The sequence below is a fragment of the Eublepharis macularius genome, chromosome 2 (assembly GCF_028583425.1).
Source record: "Eublepharis macularius isolate TG4126 chromosome 2, MPM_Emac_v1.0, whole genome shotgun sequence".
Classification (NCBI taxonomy): domain Eukaryota; kingdom Metazoa; phylum Chordata; class Lepidosauria; order Squamata; family Eublepharidae; genus Eublepharis; species Eublepharis macularius.
This window is the reverse complement of record NC_072791.1, coordinates 164,465,551-164,479,929: the sequence shown is the minus strand read 5'-3', so window position 1 is coordinate 164,479,929 and position 14,379 is coordinate 164,465,551. Positions and strand designations below refer to the sequence as shown.

The 14,379-nt window shown below is 39.6% G+C and overlaps 1 protein-coding gene across 1 annotated transcript; it reads right to left on the bottom strand.

Annotated features, from left to right (window-relative positions):
* Nucleotides 1–421: 421 nt before the first annotated feature.
* On the bottom strand, nucleotides 422–14,270 carry EAF2 (ELL associated factor 2). Its single transcript, XM_054970856.1, has 6 exons — nucleotides 14,076–14,270; nucleotides 11,619–11,713; nucleotides 9,740–9,876; nucleotides 8,706–8,848; nucleotides 3,140–3,397; nucleotides 422–1,186 (listed from the first exon to the last, which is right to left on the bottom strand). Exons 1-6 carry the CDS (start codon nucleotides 14,176–14,178, stop codon nucleotides 1,140–1,142), a joined length of 783 nt encoding a protein of 260 aa, XP_054826831.1. The 5' UTR covers nucleotides 14,179–14,270; the 3' UTR covers nucleotides 422–1,139.
* Nucleotides 14,271–14,379: the final 109 nt, after the last annotated feature.

Below are 14,379 nucleotides of genomic sequence, written 5' to 3'. Positions count from 1 at the left end.
GAGGATGTAGAGCAGGATAGGACGCAGTGCACAAACTTCAGCACAGATGAGGGGGGGGGGTAGCAGAAAACACAAGATCCCCCCAGCAGTTTGCATACATCCTTGAAAAAATAGCAGTAAAAAGAATATCTATGAACTGATCTTATAATTGCTTCCATGAAGCTACTTGGAGGCTATTCCTTACTTAAAAGCCACCAACCAAGCAATGTCATTTGTAACCTAGAAGTATCATTCACACAGGAACCCTTCATATGTGTATGAGTAATGTCCTATATAAGGATGCAGGGAAAGCAGTACAAAATTGCATTCACATTATGTAGCAAAGGTTCTAATACTGGTTTTTCTGGAGTTAGGAAGATATAAGGAGCACTCTGCATTATGCCAACATGGGAAAAGGATCTAATAAAAACAATACCTCACATTGAAATGATAAATATTTTATTAAGTTTGTGAAATCTTACCAAAGGAATGTGTTGATCTGAACTTATGTTGTATAACTACCTACTTTAGCTAGCAAAATGAAGCAACTATGAGCTGCTCAAAATGTATTAGAAAAGACCAAAGCCTATCAAGTCACATTTGATAGACTACAGACTAAAACCTGTACTGCAACAAAAGTAATCATTTATAAATGCTATTGCTGAACAATTACACCACATTATTAGATAGATGGCCATATTGTTTGGCAATTTCATTAACGTAAGTAGCTGCAAGAATAAAAATATAGATCTCAACAGCTTGTTCTCTACTTACACAAACACAGAAAGGTTCTCAAGTAAACCTTAATCAAAAATGTGTTTATTATAAACAAGAACTTTCTCTATGTCTACCCTATACATAGTAATTAGCTGACTGAAATTTTAAGTACAGGAGGTAGTTGTGAAGGCTAGACTCTGAGTCTGTCTAAAAAGAATGAATACCAAATTCAGATATTTGGCAGAACTATGTTAAAATAACTTATAGAAAATGGAATGTTGCTGAACTTGCTTCCAAATGACAGATGCAGAAAAAATTAAGTCAACTTTATTGTCCCAGTTGGTAACATTCTTCTATCTTGGTCAGTATAAACTTAGTGCAAAACAATTGCCTTCACATCTTGAACAAGGGAGGTGATGCATCTCTATAATCCCAAAACGTTCTCAGTCATCACTGTCGCTTCCAGATTCACTTAACTGAAGATCACTCCCTAAAATTAAAGAAAAGTCAAAGTATCAACTTTGTTTCTCTCCATTGAGCAGTGAATCTAATCAAAACCCTACTTTGAAACAGCACATAGGTTAGCAGTTCCTTATGCCAACTTCAAAAACTTTGAACATATGACCAACTAAACTACAACTGTCACTAATATTTGCCTGCCTTTCCATGCTAGAAAGCAGAATTTTTTGCCAGTAAGAAATACTTGGAGCAAAAAAGTCAGAATGCAGCAATGAAACTGAACTGCAAATCATGTTCAGTCAATGAATGGTAAATTTATGCCACTTGTGCCCACACTGCAACCATATGGAAGGAAAAGCCTCAATTTGCTTTTTAAACAATATTAATGCTATAGTTTTACATTATAATGGACAAAAAGATCACATTTTCCACATATTTTTAAAACTCCAAGACAACTTCTCAATGTAAACTTACAGTAACTTTCATTATAATTCTGACTACATTATGTAACTTATCATCATACCCTCTTCTGAAATACTATTTGCGAGTTTGCATACAAAGAGCATTATATAAAGTTATATTTTCCTTTGTTAAGAAAGCACTTATTACCTTTTCCTTCCTACATCAACAAAAATATAAATTATGCTCTACTTACATAAAAATTCCTTTACAGTTATGACAAATTAGTAGTTTTGTCTAACTGCATTTCATTTTGATAAAGTTTGCAAAAGATGTTTTATCATGAGTCATGGCATTAAGTGTTTTGAGTGGCAATTTAAGACAACAGATCAGCAAGGGTGGAGGGCAGGAAGGCATGCTTACAGAGTTCTGCCAGATTGGACTGTAAACACTTTTGAAAACAAAAGTTATTTACAATTAATCTCTAAATTAGCCTTTATTTACATGTTACCACCAATACCTCAATACATATTGTAATATGCTTCTATGTAAACAGAAGGAAGAGAGACCGGCTTCCCTGTTGGATATCAGTGACAATTTCAATAAAAATAAGATTTTAAAATAGAAAGGTGAGGAAAAGTTAGTATTAACAGAAGTTGAACTACTTTGTCATTTAATTAACTAATTCATACGCTCTCATCTTTAAAGACACTGTATTTGCATTTTAAAACCTCAATTCACAGATGCTTCTACATTTGTATTTAAAGATGCTCAAACATGCAGATTTAATACTTGCAGAAGCACAGTCTACTGCCTGGATGTTTCCACAACCACAATGCATTGAGCTGCCATAAGTCAACGGTTTTCAAACAAGTACCTTGGACTGGCCAGAGCGCTAACAAGAATCTGACTTCATTAACTGAATACTGACATTATTTAAATAATCAAAATACAAAAGAAATTATGGTTCCCATGCTTTCCAAAGGATAACATTATAGTTGCAGTCTTGGACAGTTATATACATTTTATTTCCAGTGAAAAATAAAGTGATTTATTCATTTAACTGTACAAAATATTGTACTTATAGGATCCTAGCACAGACTGGCAACATTAAGTTTTCACATGCTGGGAACAAAGTAGTTTTACATGCACTCTATAAAACAAACCAGCTTTCTTCAAATGAACCCCACCAATCCTTAAGGTGATCGTATAGAAAACTTTTTAGGACAGCCTATTTCCACCTCCATTCTGTGGTTCAGTGGAAGGTAGATCATAGTGTACCAGATGACTGAATAGTTCTTATTGAGGAAAGTGGAATTTGGACCTAGTACAAATTACTGGCTTTTAATCTCAGGGTATACAACCCTGAAGAAGCCAAAGTCATTTGTGACGTATTGTAAATAGCACAAGCTCTAATTTAGTATGTGGTCAAAACAGTTTTTATCCCAGCTTCTTAATCCATACCTCAATACTCCAAACCCTCATATCTAGAGATGGTTTAAATTTCATGAATTACACAACAATGTGATTTCCTTTTTAGTGCCTGAAGTCCAAGTCTAACAAGGTATTCTGCTCATGTACTTACGCAATGTGTTCATCAGGTGTCCACTGTTCTCTTTACTTCTGCTATATCCGGTATCCACATCATGGAGGTTCTGCTGTGATACAGCAGACACAGGAAGCTGTGTTTGTAGGCGTGGCATTGACAAGGGAAGGGATGGTTTTTCATCTTCTGAATCACTAGAACTATTTTCGCTGCTTGAAGAGGATGAAGAACTCTTTGATTCTGATGAACTATCAGAGCTACTCATCTGCTCTATAATTTTAGCTTCTGCCTTGAGCTCTGAAAGTAAGATTTAAGTGACAAAAGTTAGGATTTCCAACCAAGATGAAGAGGACACAGTTGATTATTTTTATATTCCCAATATACAATGTTAAGATTCTACAGATAAATAAGAAATGTATACTGATGTTAAACAGGCAATGAGCTAACAAGTAGATTTTTCTATCTTGTTTATATTTTTGCTAATGTAGTACAGTGGATAGCATGCCAATCTTAAACTATGAAACTCTTCACGCTCTCATGAAGGTCAGCCTAACCTACCTGGCAAGTATTCAAGAGCAGAAATGTAATGCATGCTGTCCTAAACTCCTAGGATGCTGGGTGGGATTTTTAAAAAAATTGTACATTTGCTGCTTCTTGGGTATAAAGGGATCTCTGGCTTGGGAGAAGGGGGAGAAGAAAGAAGATACCAGACTGTAGCACAACCCCATTAGGCAACAAGTCTTACTCCACCAGCCTTTTAATCAAATTATTACAGCTATGGCAGTAGCTATTTAGTAGACCATACTTGCACAGCTAACAGATGAGTTAGTCACATGAAAATTGACGTCAATAATCACACTCCAACTGCCACACCATAACAACCAAAGCCTTTCAACCTTTTGCACTGGAAAGCAAAAAGCCAATCCAGACTTAGAATTGTTTTTACATAACCAGCCTAGTACCCGGTCATATGGGTGAAAGTTAACATGACTGAGTATGACTGTCACAGGCTGAAGTGGCCGTGTGAATGAGTGTATTCAGATGGCTGCTTCAGCCTGTGGCAGCCATACTTAAATATCTATCTAATTATTAATGTCTATCTCAAGACTTGCTTTTGCTTAATATCTATCTTGCTTCCCAATATTCAGGGAAATAATTAAATAAGATACAATTGAAGCAGTGGGTGGAGAAAATAAAGGACTAGCAGAAAATCAGAACACAATGCTTGCAAGAACCTTTACTAGCCTAATATGTTTCTTTTCTCAACTTTACATGAATGTTTTTATATCAACATTGTTTCAGTGATCTATATGCACTGATTTCCTTATCAGAATGTACAAGTTTCCCTAGGTCTTTTCACTTTTATGACCTTGCATAAAAACTAAAACTAAGCAGGAAACTTATCAGATAACATGTTTCATGTGCAATGATGTAATTGACAGCATGTGCATGTGTAATGGGGGACTGCTTTTGGGAACTGATGATTCACTCAGAACAAGTTGCAACTGAACTAACCAACCCTAGAGAAAACTGTCAGTTTTAATGTGCCTGAAGTTCTGGGTTCTTTTAAGTGGCTGGTTAGGGAATTAAATGACAAGGCTTTCTAGTCAGAATTTAGCTGCAAAGAAGAGTTACATAAAAAATCCTTTCCCATTGTATTCCTGCCTCACAAGGATGCATTTACCATCAATAAACACAACTACCACCTGCCAGCATTAATTCACAAACCAATTAACACCTTCCTCACCTTCATGCTTCCCATGAGAAGTAGGTATGTGCGGTTCGGGAATCCGATTAGTAAAAAATGCCTGAATCGGACCCGATCTGTAGAGATTCGGGCATGCTGGCCCTGATTTGGAAATCCCGAATCAAAGCTTTCCGAAGCATTTGTAATGCTTCAGAAAGCTTTGGGGCTGAGTTTAAAGGGCCCCGCCGCCACTTGCAGGCAAGCAGCGACGGGGCCCTTTAAACATCACCCCAGCCCCAGTCCCCCACCCGCCCCCACTTACCTTTGCAGCCAGCGTTGCTGGCAGCAGTGGCTCCGGCCCTCCCTGCCGCCAGTGGGGCCACAGAGCGGCGGAGAAAGCCCTTCCTCCCCCTCAAATGGCCACAGCAGCATCGCAGCCATTTGAGGGGCAGGAAGGGCCAGAGGCGGCGGCTCCAGCCTTCCCCACCGCCCTGCATGCTCAGGAGGCGGTGCGGCAGCAGAGGAGCCGGCTGGCTCCAGGCGGTCGCAGCCTTGTGCTGCCGCGGCAGTGCCCCCCGCCCAGCTGATCACCTTCCTCCTCCCCCTCTGGCAAGGTAAGTGGGTGGGGTGGAGGGGTTGCCCCAGGGGGGGTGGGAGGTGAGGAAGTTGCTCCCCCTCACTTCAGTATGCTCTGAATATTTACAGAGCATACTGAAGTGAGTAAAATACCATAATTCCAAAGCGGCTTGCAGCTTAGGAATTGTGGTATTTCCGAATTTTTCCCCCATTTCAGGTAAACCCAAATCTTTCAGGATGCACATCCCTAGTGAGTAGTTTAGCATACCTGAATTAATAAAATGTTCCTACCAAGAACTAAATCTTCTCAGAAGAAAGTATATAGCATTACTTTCGAGAGGATTTTGCAGCTAATTTACCTACCATAGCCCAGGGTTTATTTTGTAAAATGAAACAATATTTGAACCTTCTCCTGTATTAGACCTATCTAACTCTAAGGCAATTGTGAAGATCTAGTCACCTGATTAACCAAGATAACTGAAAGGTGTATTTAGACAAGTAAAATAATTATTTTTGCAAAGTAGTTAAGTTCACATGTAACCCATTCATCCTATCCTTATGAAGGAAATTTTTAATGTATGAGTGTAATATGTAACTAGCAGAAATATGCCAACCACCAGGTACTTCCATTAAAACCTTCATCAATTATCAAGTATTTTCAGAAGTAGGTCCTACCCATAATGGGTAGGACCATTACCAAAGCAAATCAAGAGAAGAAACAGAAAAGGGGCAGGGCTTTTTTTGAGGGGGAATGCTCCAAAACGCTGTTCTGGAAGCTCTAGAATCTGCCCATGTGATTCCTTCCTCCTTCGGCCCTGCAGAGGATGCTTAGCTGCTTTGAGTTGATTCTGGTTTTTTTCCATTTCTCTGTGTATGAGAGAGAGAGTGAGCTGGGACCCGGCGGGGCTCTGCAGAGGAGGGTAAGCTGCTTTGAGTTCATTCTGCTTTTTTCATTCTTGAGTGAGAGAGAAAGCATAGCTGCTGGGGTTGGCTTTGCAGAGGAGGTTTAGCTGCTTTGAGTTCATTTTGCTTTCCATTTCATTCAGGGGTTTCTGTGTGTGTGTGCTGCTTTGAGTTCATTCTGCTTTCTTTTCATGGAAGTGAGTGAGGCTGTGTGTGTGTGTGTTTCTTTCATTTTTTCTTGACTGAAGTTGACATTGTTATGGTTCTCACAGCTTTTGAAAGCAGATTGGTTCTGTGTTAGTTAAATATATCAGTTATGGTTATTTATATTAGTTAAAATATCAGTTATGGTTATTCCCGTTTTATGCTAGGAATGGATAGCTGCATCCAAGTCACAGAAGGCTTTCATCAATATATTCATCAGCATATAGGTGTTCATATGTCTTAATAGCTGTAACTCAAATGGTTCTCCCCACCCTCAGCTGATTAACATTGCAGTGGACATAGGGGTGCTAAGGAAGTTTTTATGAATATTGTTTGTCTGGGACCTTGGAATATTTATGAGCATTTCACAATGTCACAACAGCTTAGCCATTGGTAAGGTAGAGTTGGCAGGCAACAAAAAAAGCCATTTTAAACTAAGTATAACTCTAATGCAGCTAAAGTTGAGTATCTAATTTTGAATTGCTCCAGTAAAACAAAACCCTCCCTGAAAATTTGAAAATTCAATATTCATTAGATTAGGAATTTCAGACTCAGTGGAATTTTGAGGAAGTTTTAGAATTTTTTTTCTATGCTGGCAGAGGGAATCTGTTAGAATTTAGATTTGTGAGATGGGTTTTGGATTTTTAGAGGCCCCCTCCTTTAAAATATGATTCCAAAGAAATGAAATGTTTGGGAAAGGGAATGGAAGATTTCACATTTTGTAGAGGATTCAGAAAGGAAAAAAAAACCCTTTCTCATTAATAGTGTAATTTTCCAAACTTACTAACATTTATCTCATCGTAATGCATTGTGCTGGGTTCCAGGAAGTGACATCACTTCCGGGAGTGACTTCATCACGCATTTCCAGGAGCGCGCGTGGAAATGATAGGCTCTAATGGGGAGCAGTGCTGTCACTGTTACCTAAATCCATTCATCTGTAGTGGGGAGGGGGGGGGGAAACATTACATAAGTATGCTTTAACACTTTTTAAATTTACAAGTTACAAATGATTTTGACATCCCCTTAAGCAATATTATCATCAAATTTGGTTAAAACATACATCTGAAATCTGCAGTGAAGATACTACTTATTTGTCCTGTGCTACATGTCAGTGAAGGAGATGCCAGTTTAGTTCTGAAACGCATAACCTGTAATTTAACAAATGGGTGATAAATCACCAGCAACCACCGGTGGCGCCAGGGTTTCTGGCGCTTGTGGCCACCCTCCTGTGCATGCGCGCAGCGCGCACACACGCCCCTGGACTGCGTGACGACATCCACCCGTGGCTGGCGGGTGGCTGGGGCAGCGCAAGGAGGCTGCCCACGCTCCACATGCCACTCCAGCCACCTGCCGTACCTGGCCCGTGGCTGCTGCGCCCGGCTGGGGGCATGTGGGAGTGGCGGTGGTGCAGAGCTGGTCGGCTGCAGCAGCAGCTGTGGGCCAGGCATGCCAGCTCCGTGGTGCGCACCTCTGCCCCCCCGCACCCCCTCCGGCTGCGCGGCGCCTGCCTCACTGGTGGCGCTGGCCCTGCCAGCAACAACAACCCAGAGAATTATACTGAACTCTGTTATATTATTCAAAGGACTGATTCTGCTGATGCTTTCTTTGCAATACTCCAAGTCAAGGATAGGTTTAGAAAACAGTAATATAGACCTAGTTTTTACTGGTCATCCTGTGACTAAGCTGCTATACTTAAGATTGAATTGGGGGCTCATATTATTAATGCCCCTGCATCCAAAGCCAATTTTTTTCCACAAAAAAAACCAGACCTTCTGACACACCAGTTTTCTATTTACAAGGCATTTTGTATGGAACAACATTCTTTATGAAAGTTTAAATATGTGCAGAGATGCAGATTTGTCATCACTGAGGTGGTAAGAATTTTCAGCAGATATTATATTGCATTGACATGGAGTGGGAGCTCACCAGCTTCAGTTTTGTGAGCGTGATTGCATAACATGTTAACTGTGGCTCCTTTTCACATGAATGGAGGCTATACCTGCAAGGAAAATCCGCGTTATCCAAATCACATTATACAACAGTCATACACATTGTGCTACTGAAATGCATGGCTGGCAAGCTTTCCCTCCACATGAATGTAATACAATATAATACAATGTAACCGCTGCAGAGCACTGTAGTCACACTGCAATCCTGAAATACTGAAATTACACACTGAGAGCAATTTTAAGTCTCTGCATAAGTTTAAAGTAAAGAGATGTAGCTATAATTTACCTCTTTCAATATCATCCATAGAAGTTGGAGACATCTTTTCTTTTGATGTAGAACATTTAACACTGTTTGATATCTTATTTGCATTTCTCATTAGTTGTTGCTGCTGTTCAATACGAGACTGGACCTTACTGCTTCCTTCACCTCTGTATGAAAGGGTTAGAATTTTCAGATGTCTTCAAAGAATAAAGTTTTACTTTAAGTTTTGTGAACTGTTCTATGTTTTTTTTAAATACAAACTAACTATTTGGATTGAACAAAGGCTAAAATCCAATTATTATAGTGTCAATTAGATGGTTTCAAACTTCTATCTCACTTTTCACTAGTGGCAGTCAAAGAAGGAAAGAACAGGCTGGAGTCAATGGAGTGTTTCTGTGGGCAGAAGGATTTCCATCTGCAAAATACAATTTTCTTGCCTCCTCCCTCCTGCTGCAGCTCCCCAATGAGCAGCATTTCAGGGGCCTATTTGGGCAGCAGCAGGAGAGGAAGCTAAGAAAATCTCATTCCAGAAACAAAAATCTTCCAGTTCATCATAACACAAGCCAATTTATTAGCACATCATCCTCATGTAACATCTCAGTGTGCAAAGTCGCAGGAAAAACATCAGTTATTAAGCAGGAATGGCATGGATTAAAAGTGACGTATGCTTCATAAAAATAGTTTTGTTCAAAGCACAGCCTATTGAAAGCTGCGTAGCATTTGGTTCAACATATCTGTCTCATCCATAGGGCGAATGCTACATTTGTCTGGATGTAGGTTCTTCGGAGATCTCAAGCATGTCCTGGGAAACTGGTTAGAGAAAGTTCCCTTGGTGGGAAGATAGGGTAAGACAGAAATACAGGGCTCCATCCAAGGCTTTAATGCTTAAACCTAGCCTTAAGAAACAAATGCACTTTTCCTCCAAAGAAATACATGATATATATTTGGAGTAAGAAGGCTAAAGAAGTGTTTGGTTAAAGATGTTCCGTTTCAGCCGTTTCTGAATCTAGTTATAACTGTAGCATTTTCATAATGAGTAAAGAGCAGCTTTCACCCACCTGGTCTTCTTCACAGTGATGTTGCTACTCAGTTTCTCAAGCCGACATTCTCCAGTATCGTGGTTAATAATCAATATGCATTCTTTTTGGTATGGCTTCTTGGAGCCCTTGAAAACTGTTACTGGTGCAGTTGAACCCTTTTTAAAAAATGAGAAAAAATACTGCTACTATAGGCAATTGTAGAGCTGCAATTCTCCTAAGGCAAACAGCTGTTCATTTCACAATTAAAGACTGTAGATTTCACAACAATGCTCCAAGAGCATTCATGATTATAAAATGCCACTCTTTGCTACTGAATAGATTACGAAGAAATCTGACCACAAAAATTGCAACCTTACTATTAAAATCTTAACAACAAAAGCAACCTTTTTTGTACTTCCAAGGTTTTTTACGAGTTTAAATTCAGACAATGGGGCGTGCAAGTGTGTGAAAAAGAAGTGACTCATTCTCTTTAGCATGTCATAACTATATAAAATTTCAGCTCTTCTTAACTAGCACATTCCTCCAACTTTGAAGTTATAGTCAAAGAGCAAGTTCTTGTTGGCATCAGCAACTGCAATCAACTGTTACCACAGATGGAACTATCCACTTGTTTTTGAAATTCCACCCAACCAACATGTCACCAAAGAACTTCCTGACAGCATGCTACTTCCTCCTGTCCAATCATTACAAGAATATATAATTTTAGCTACGTAATCTATCAATTGTCCTGACCTGGATAGCCCAGGCAAGACTGATCTCATCAGCTCTTGGAAGCTAAACAGGGTTGGCCTTGGTTACTAATTGGATGGCAGACCTCTGACGAAGACCAGGGTTGCAGAGGCAGGCAATGGCAAACTATCTGTGTAAGTCTCTTGCCATGAAAATCCCACCAGGGGTTGCCCTAAGTCAGCTGTGACTTGATGGCACTCTCTACCAGCACCAATTTATCCATTTGAGGATATTTTGGCATCTTTCAAAACACTGATGTGACCATCTCACCAACACAATCATCACACTGCCTTGTACAATTCACTTTCAGTCTTAGGTCTCAATGAATATAAGCAATAAACAAGAATGCAGAAAGTTGTTTGGCCAGATATTGGAGCAAATAAGGGGAATAACAGACTGGATATTTAGGAACAATAGGAGATGTGTCAGGTTATGGAGAATGGCAGTGAGCTATCCCTACAAAATTCAAAGTAAAAAGGTTCTGCTTCACTTTTTGGGCACCCAAATTGCTGGCTGATTCCTACCTTTGTGATTGAAGGCAGGCAAATTTCAACTTCCTCTCTGTTCTAGTGGAAGACACCCTCCTTCAACATTTAGTCCAATTAGAGCTAAAATATCTAGAAACTTGAGTAAATGAAGTACAGGCTGGATTACCCAAATATCATTTATTCACACCTCTTTGTTATTGTAGTTATGATATCAACATAAAGTTCTCTTTTATTCACTCACTTTGGATCTATTCATGATAACCAAAGTTGTATATGGCAAAATGGCTCACAAAGGCAGTAGCCTTAAATATCCTTCCTTACTTAAGTGATACTACTAATTTAGCCTATAGGTTTTGAGTAGTTAAATATCCTTACATGGAAATGAGTTATATTTCACAGTTTGTACAGCATTTATATCTGCAGTAGTTACACTGACTTCCCAACAGTAAACAAATCCAAATTAAAGAGCAGATAGTTTTTACATACTTTAAGACACCTTTTGTAAAGCTTTACAAAAGCTGCCCAATGCATATTTAGAAAAACACATCTGTCCTTTTCACTGTGTAGATTAACCATGGGAAACAGGCATAACCACTGCAAAAATGTGGTTGCCATATTACTTTTTGAATCTATGAAGTGTCATGGCTTAATATACAAACTCTTTCATCATTTATTCTTACCTCAATATTTGGCAAAGTTATTGTCACTTGTTCACCTTTACCAACTTCAAGGTCTCCTTCACAGGATGTATCAATTGATGCAGGTTTGAAGTCATCTATGTAAAGAATAGTAAAACCAGTAATGAGCACACTTTTTAGGACTCTTTTAAGAACTCATGCATTCACAGTCAAGATAGGGAAGTGCTGGCTCATTCAACTGATATCTTTTCTAATGTAGGTTTAGTTAGGATCTTATCCAACAACTTGCAGCATTTACAGTGTAGAAAGTTCAGCTGGTCTATAGGACAAACAAATTCATCAACATTTAATAAATTTAAAAAAGATTATTTTTTACATTCAAAAGAATAAGGAAAAGCTAAAATGCAAGGAAGAAAAAATATTACCAAGTTTCAAAGTAAAAAGGCAAGTAATGTCTGAACACAAATTTATATTGTTCTAAACCCTTATAGCAGGGAGGACAACAACTCTAAACAGATATATGAAAAAGATCAAATCATATCTTTATGACAGAAGAAATAACTCAGATATTAAAAATACTTGGATTTTTTTAGTTCTGCGCATTTTAATATAATCCAATAAAAAAGATCTAATATGTACTGCAGACTTGTGCAGACTAGAGCTACAAAAATTTAATCTGCAATAAATCTGATGGTACTACCTCACTCTATTTTGTTTTGTTTGTCTGAATTTGACAATATTAATTTATGAACATTTACTGGCAATCAGCAGAGTTGGGACTAATATAACATATAGCCATTTTTTGTCTTTCAAAATACTGCATTCTCATTGTTAAAACATTTTAAAAGGCTGTGAAATTATAAGCATATCTAGCTTTTTATCATAAGTTTTTACTTTTACTGTGGTGTTAGTCCTGCCAACTAAGCCTGTTAATTATTGACAGCATACAACATGTTTAAGTACATTCTGAACAAGAAGATCTCTAGCTTCTATACAGCTGTGAATCAAATGAGTCTCCATTCAGTATCTAAGATTAGTGGATCTCTGCTAAAACCAGTGTGAACCCTAACTGCTGTTCTAGTTATTTACAAGAACAAGGGGTCTTCAAAGCTATAAAAATTCTTACATATGAACCTACATCTTACCCACTTCTACTGTATCAATATGTCATGATTTTTGACAAAACAAACCTGTTTTATATGCCTTCATAAAGAGTAGAACATGAAGGGTTCAAAAGCATGAGGAAGATATGTATTAACTACAAAAAACAGTAAGGATGGGAAAGAAAAGGTGTATTTTTAAACCTTCTAGCTCCAGCAACCTGAAGTGTGTTCTTGCTACAATAAGCTATTATTTGCCATTTGGGCAATATTTGGTAACTGCACTCATCTCTTTAGCTGTATTTACCCAAACCACACCCATGTACCTCAAGAGATTTTCTACTTCACAACATATCATTCCCTAGTTGATCCATAATGTGTGTGTATACAAGTGCACGCACACATTTTTAAGAATTCACACACACATTGAACTGTATGTTGAACAAATTTGGTAGTTCTGATGTATTTCAACTGGAAGTATTTTTGTATGAAACTACAGGATTTTAGTCCAGTGGCACCAAAATCCTGCTGTTTTACTGCAGGCCAACACTGCTATCCATCTAACTATTCTGCATGAAACTACTTTTTTATTCTTGCTTTGATTGTGAGTTCTGGAATAAAAAAATTAAAAACACTATTATCCCTTTACAGACAACACTTTTAAAAATAGTTTTAGGTGGGTAGCTGTGTTGATTTGCAGTAGAACAGCAGGATTTGAATCCAGTGGCACCTTAGAGACCAACAAGATTTCGCGAGTCAGAGCTCGCTTCTGAAAGTATCCAAGGAAGGGAGCGCTGACTCTCGAATGCTTCTACCCTGAAAACCTTGTTGGTCTCTAAGGTGCCGCTGGACTCAAATCCTGCTTTTAAAAAGTGTGCATTATACTGATGTTGAAAAACGAGATCACGATGCCTCAGGTTTTTCTAAACAAAATACAGCTAACATTATAAAAAGTTAACAAGTACCGTAATAACCTACTTTTTAAAAAAATGAAAATCCAGCCCCGGAGTGGCTGTCACTTCCCAAAACGTTCTCCTTAAGCACCACCTCCCCTCATCCAAAGCAATTCTACCTCGCGCCGCCACCTGGTTATGATCTCCTGAGGCTCACACCAGCTCCTCCTCCTTCTCCGAGGCTTTAATTTAATCTTCGGTGTTTGTTTTAGACTCAGGTCACTTGTACGCCTTTTTTCCTCACACGGAGGTTGACATCGGCAAGCAACGCCGAAATGGGCTTGCGGGCAAAGCGAGCGAACGTTTCCCCCTCTCGCGCCCGCTCTTCACCTGCCTGCCCACTCTGAGGCTTCTCCCAGCCGCCCCGCGAAGACCCCGCCCGTCTCACTCGAACCCGGCTCGGAGAATTCTAGTCCCGCCGACCCCCTCCCCTGCTCTCCACTCACATCGCACGGTGTGGAAGGCACAGCGCGGCTTCCTCTCAAAACTGTCGCCCAGCAGCAGCGCGCGCTCCTTGCAGTCAAAGAGCGGCGGGGCCGCCCCGTTCATCGCGCGCGCCTCTCCGCGCGCGCACCAGGTCAACCACAACTCCCCTCTTCTTCTTCTCTTCCTCCACCGCCACTATCCGCCGAGCCTCCTCCCATCCACGCGGGAGGAGGCGGTGCCAGCCACGCGCTCCCTTCGCGAAGCCACGCCCCCTCACCAACGCCTTCGTTTTTAGTGACTGGTCGCGCCGTTCTCCCTTCCGAA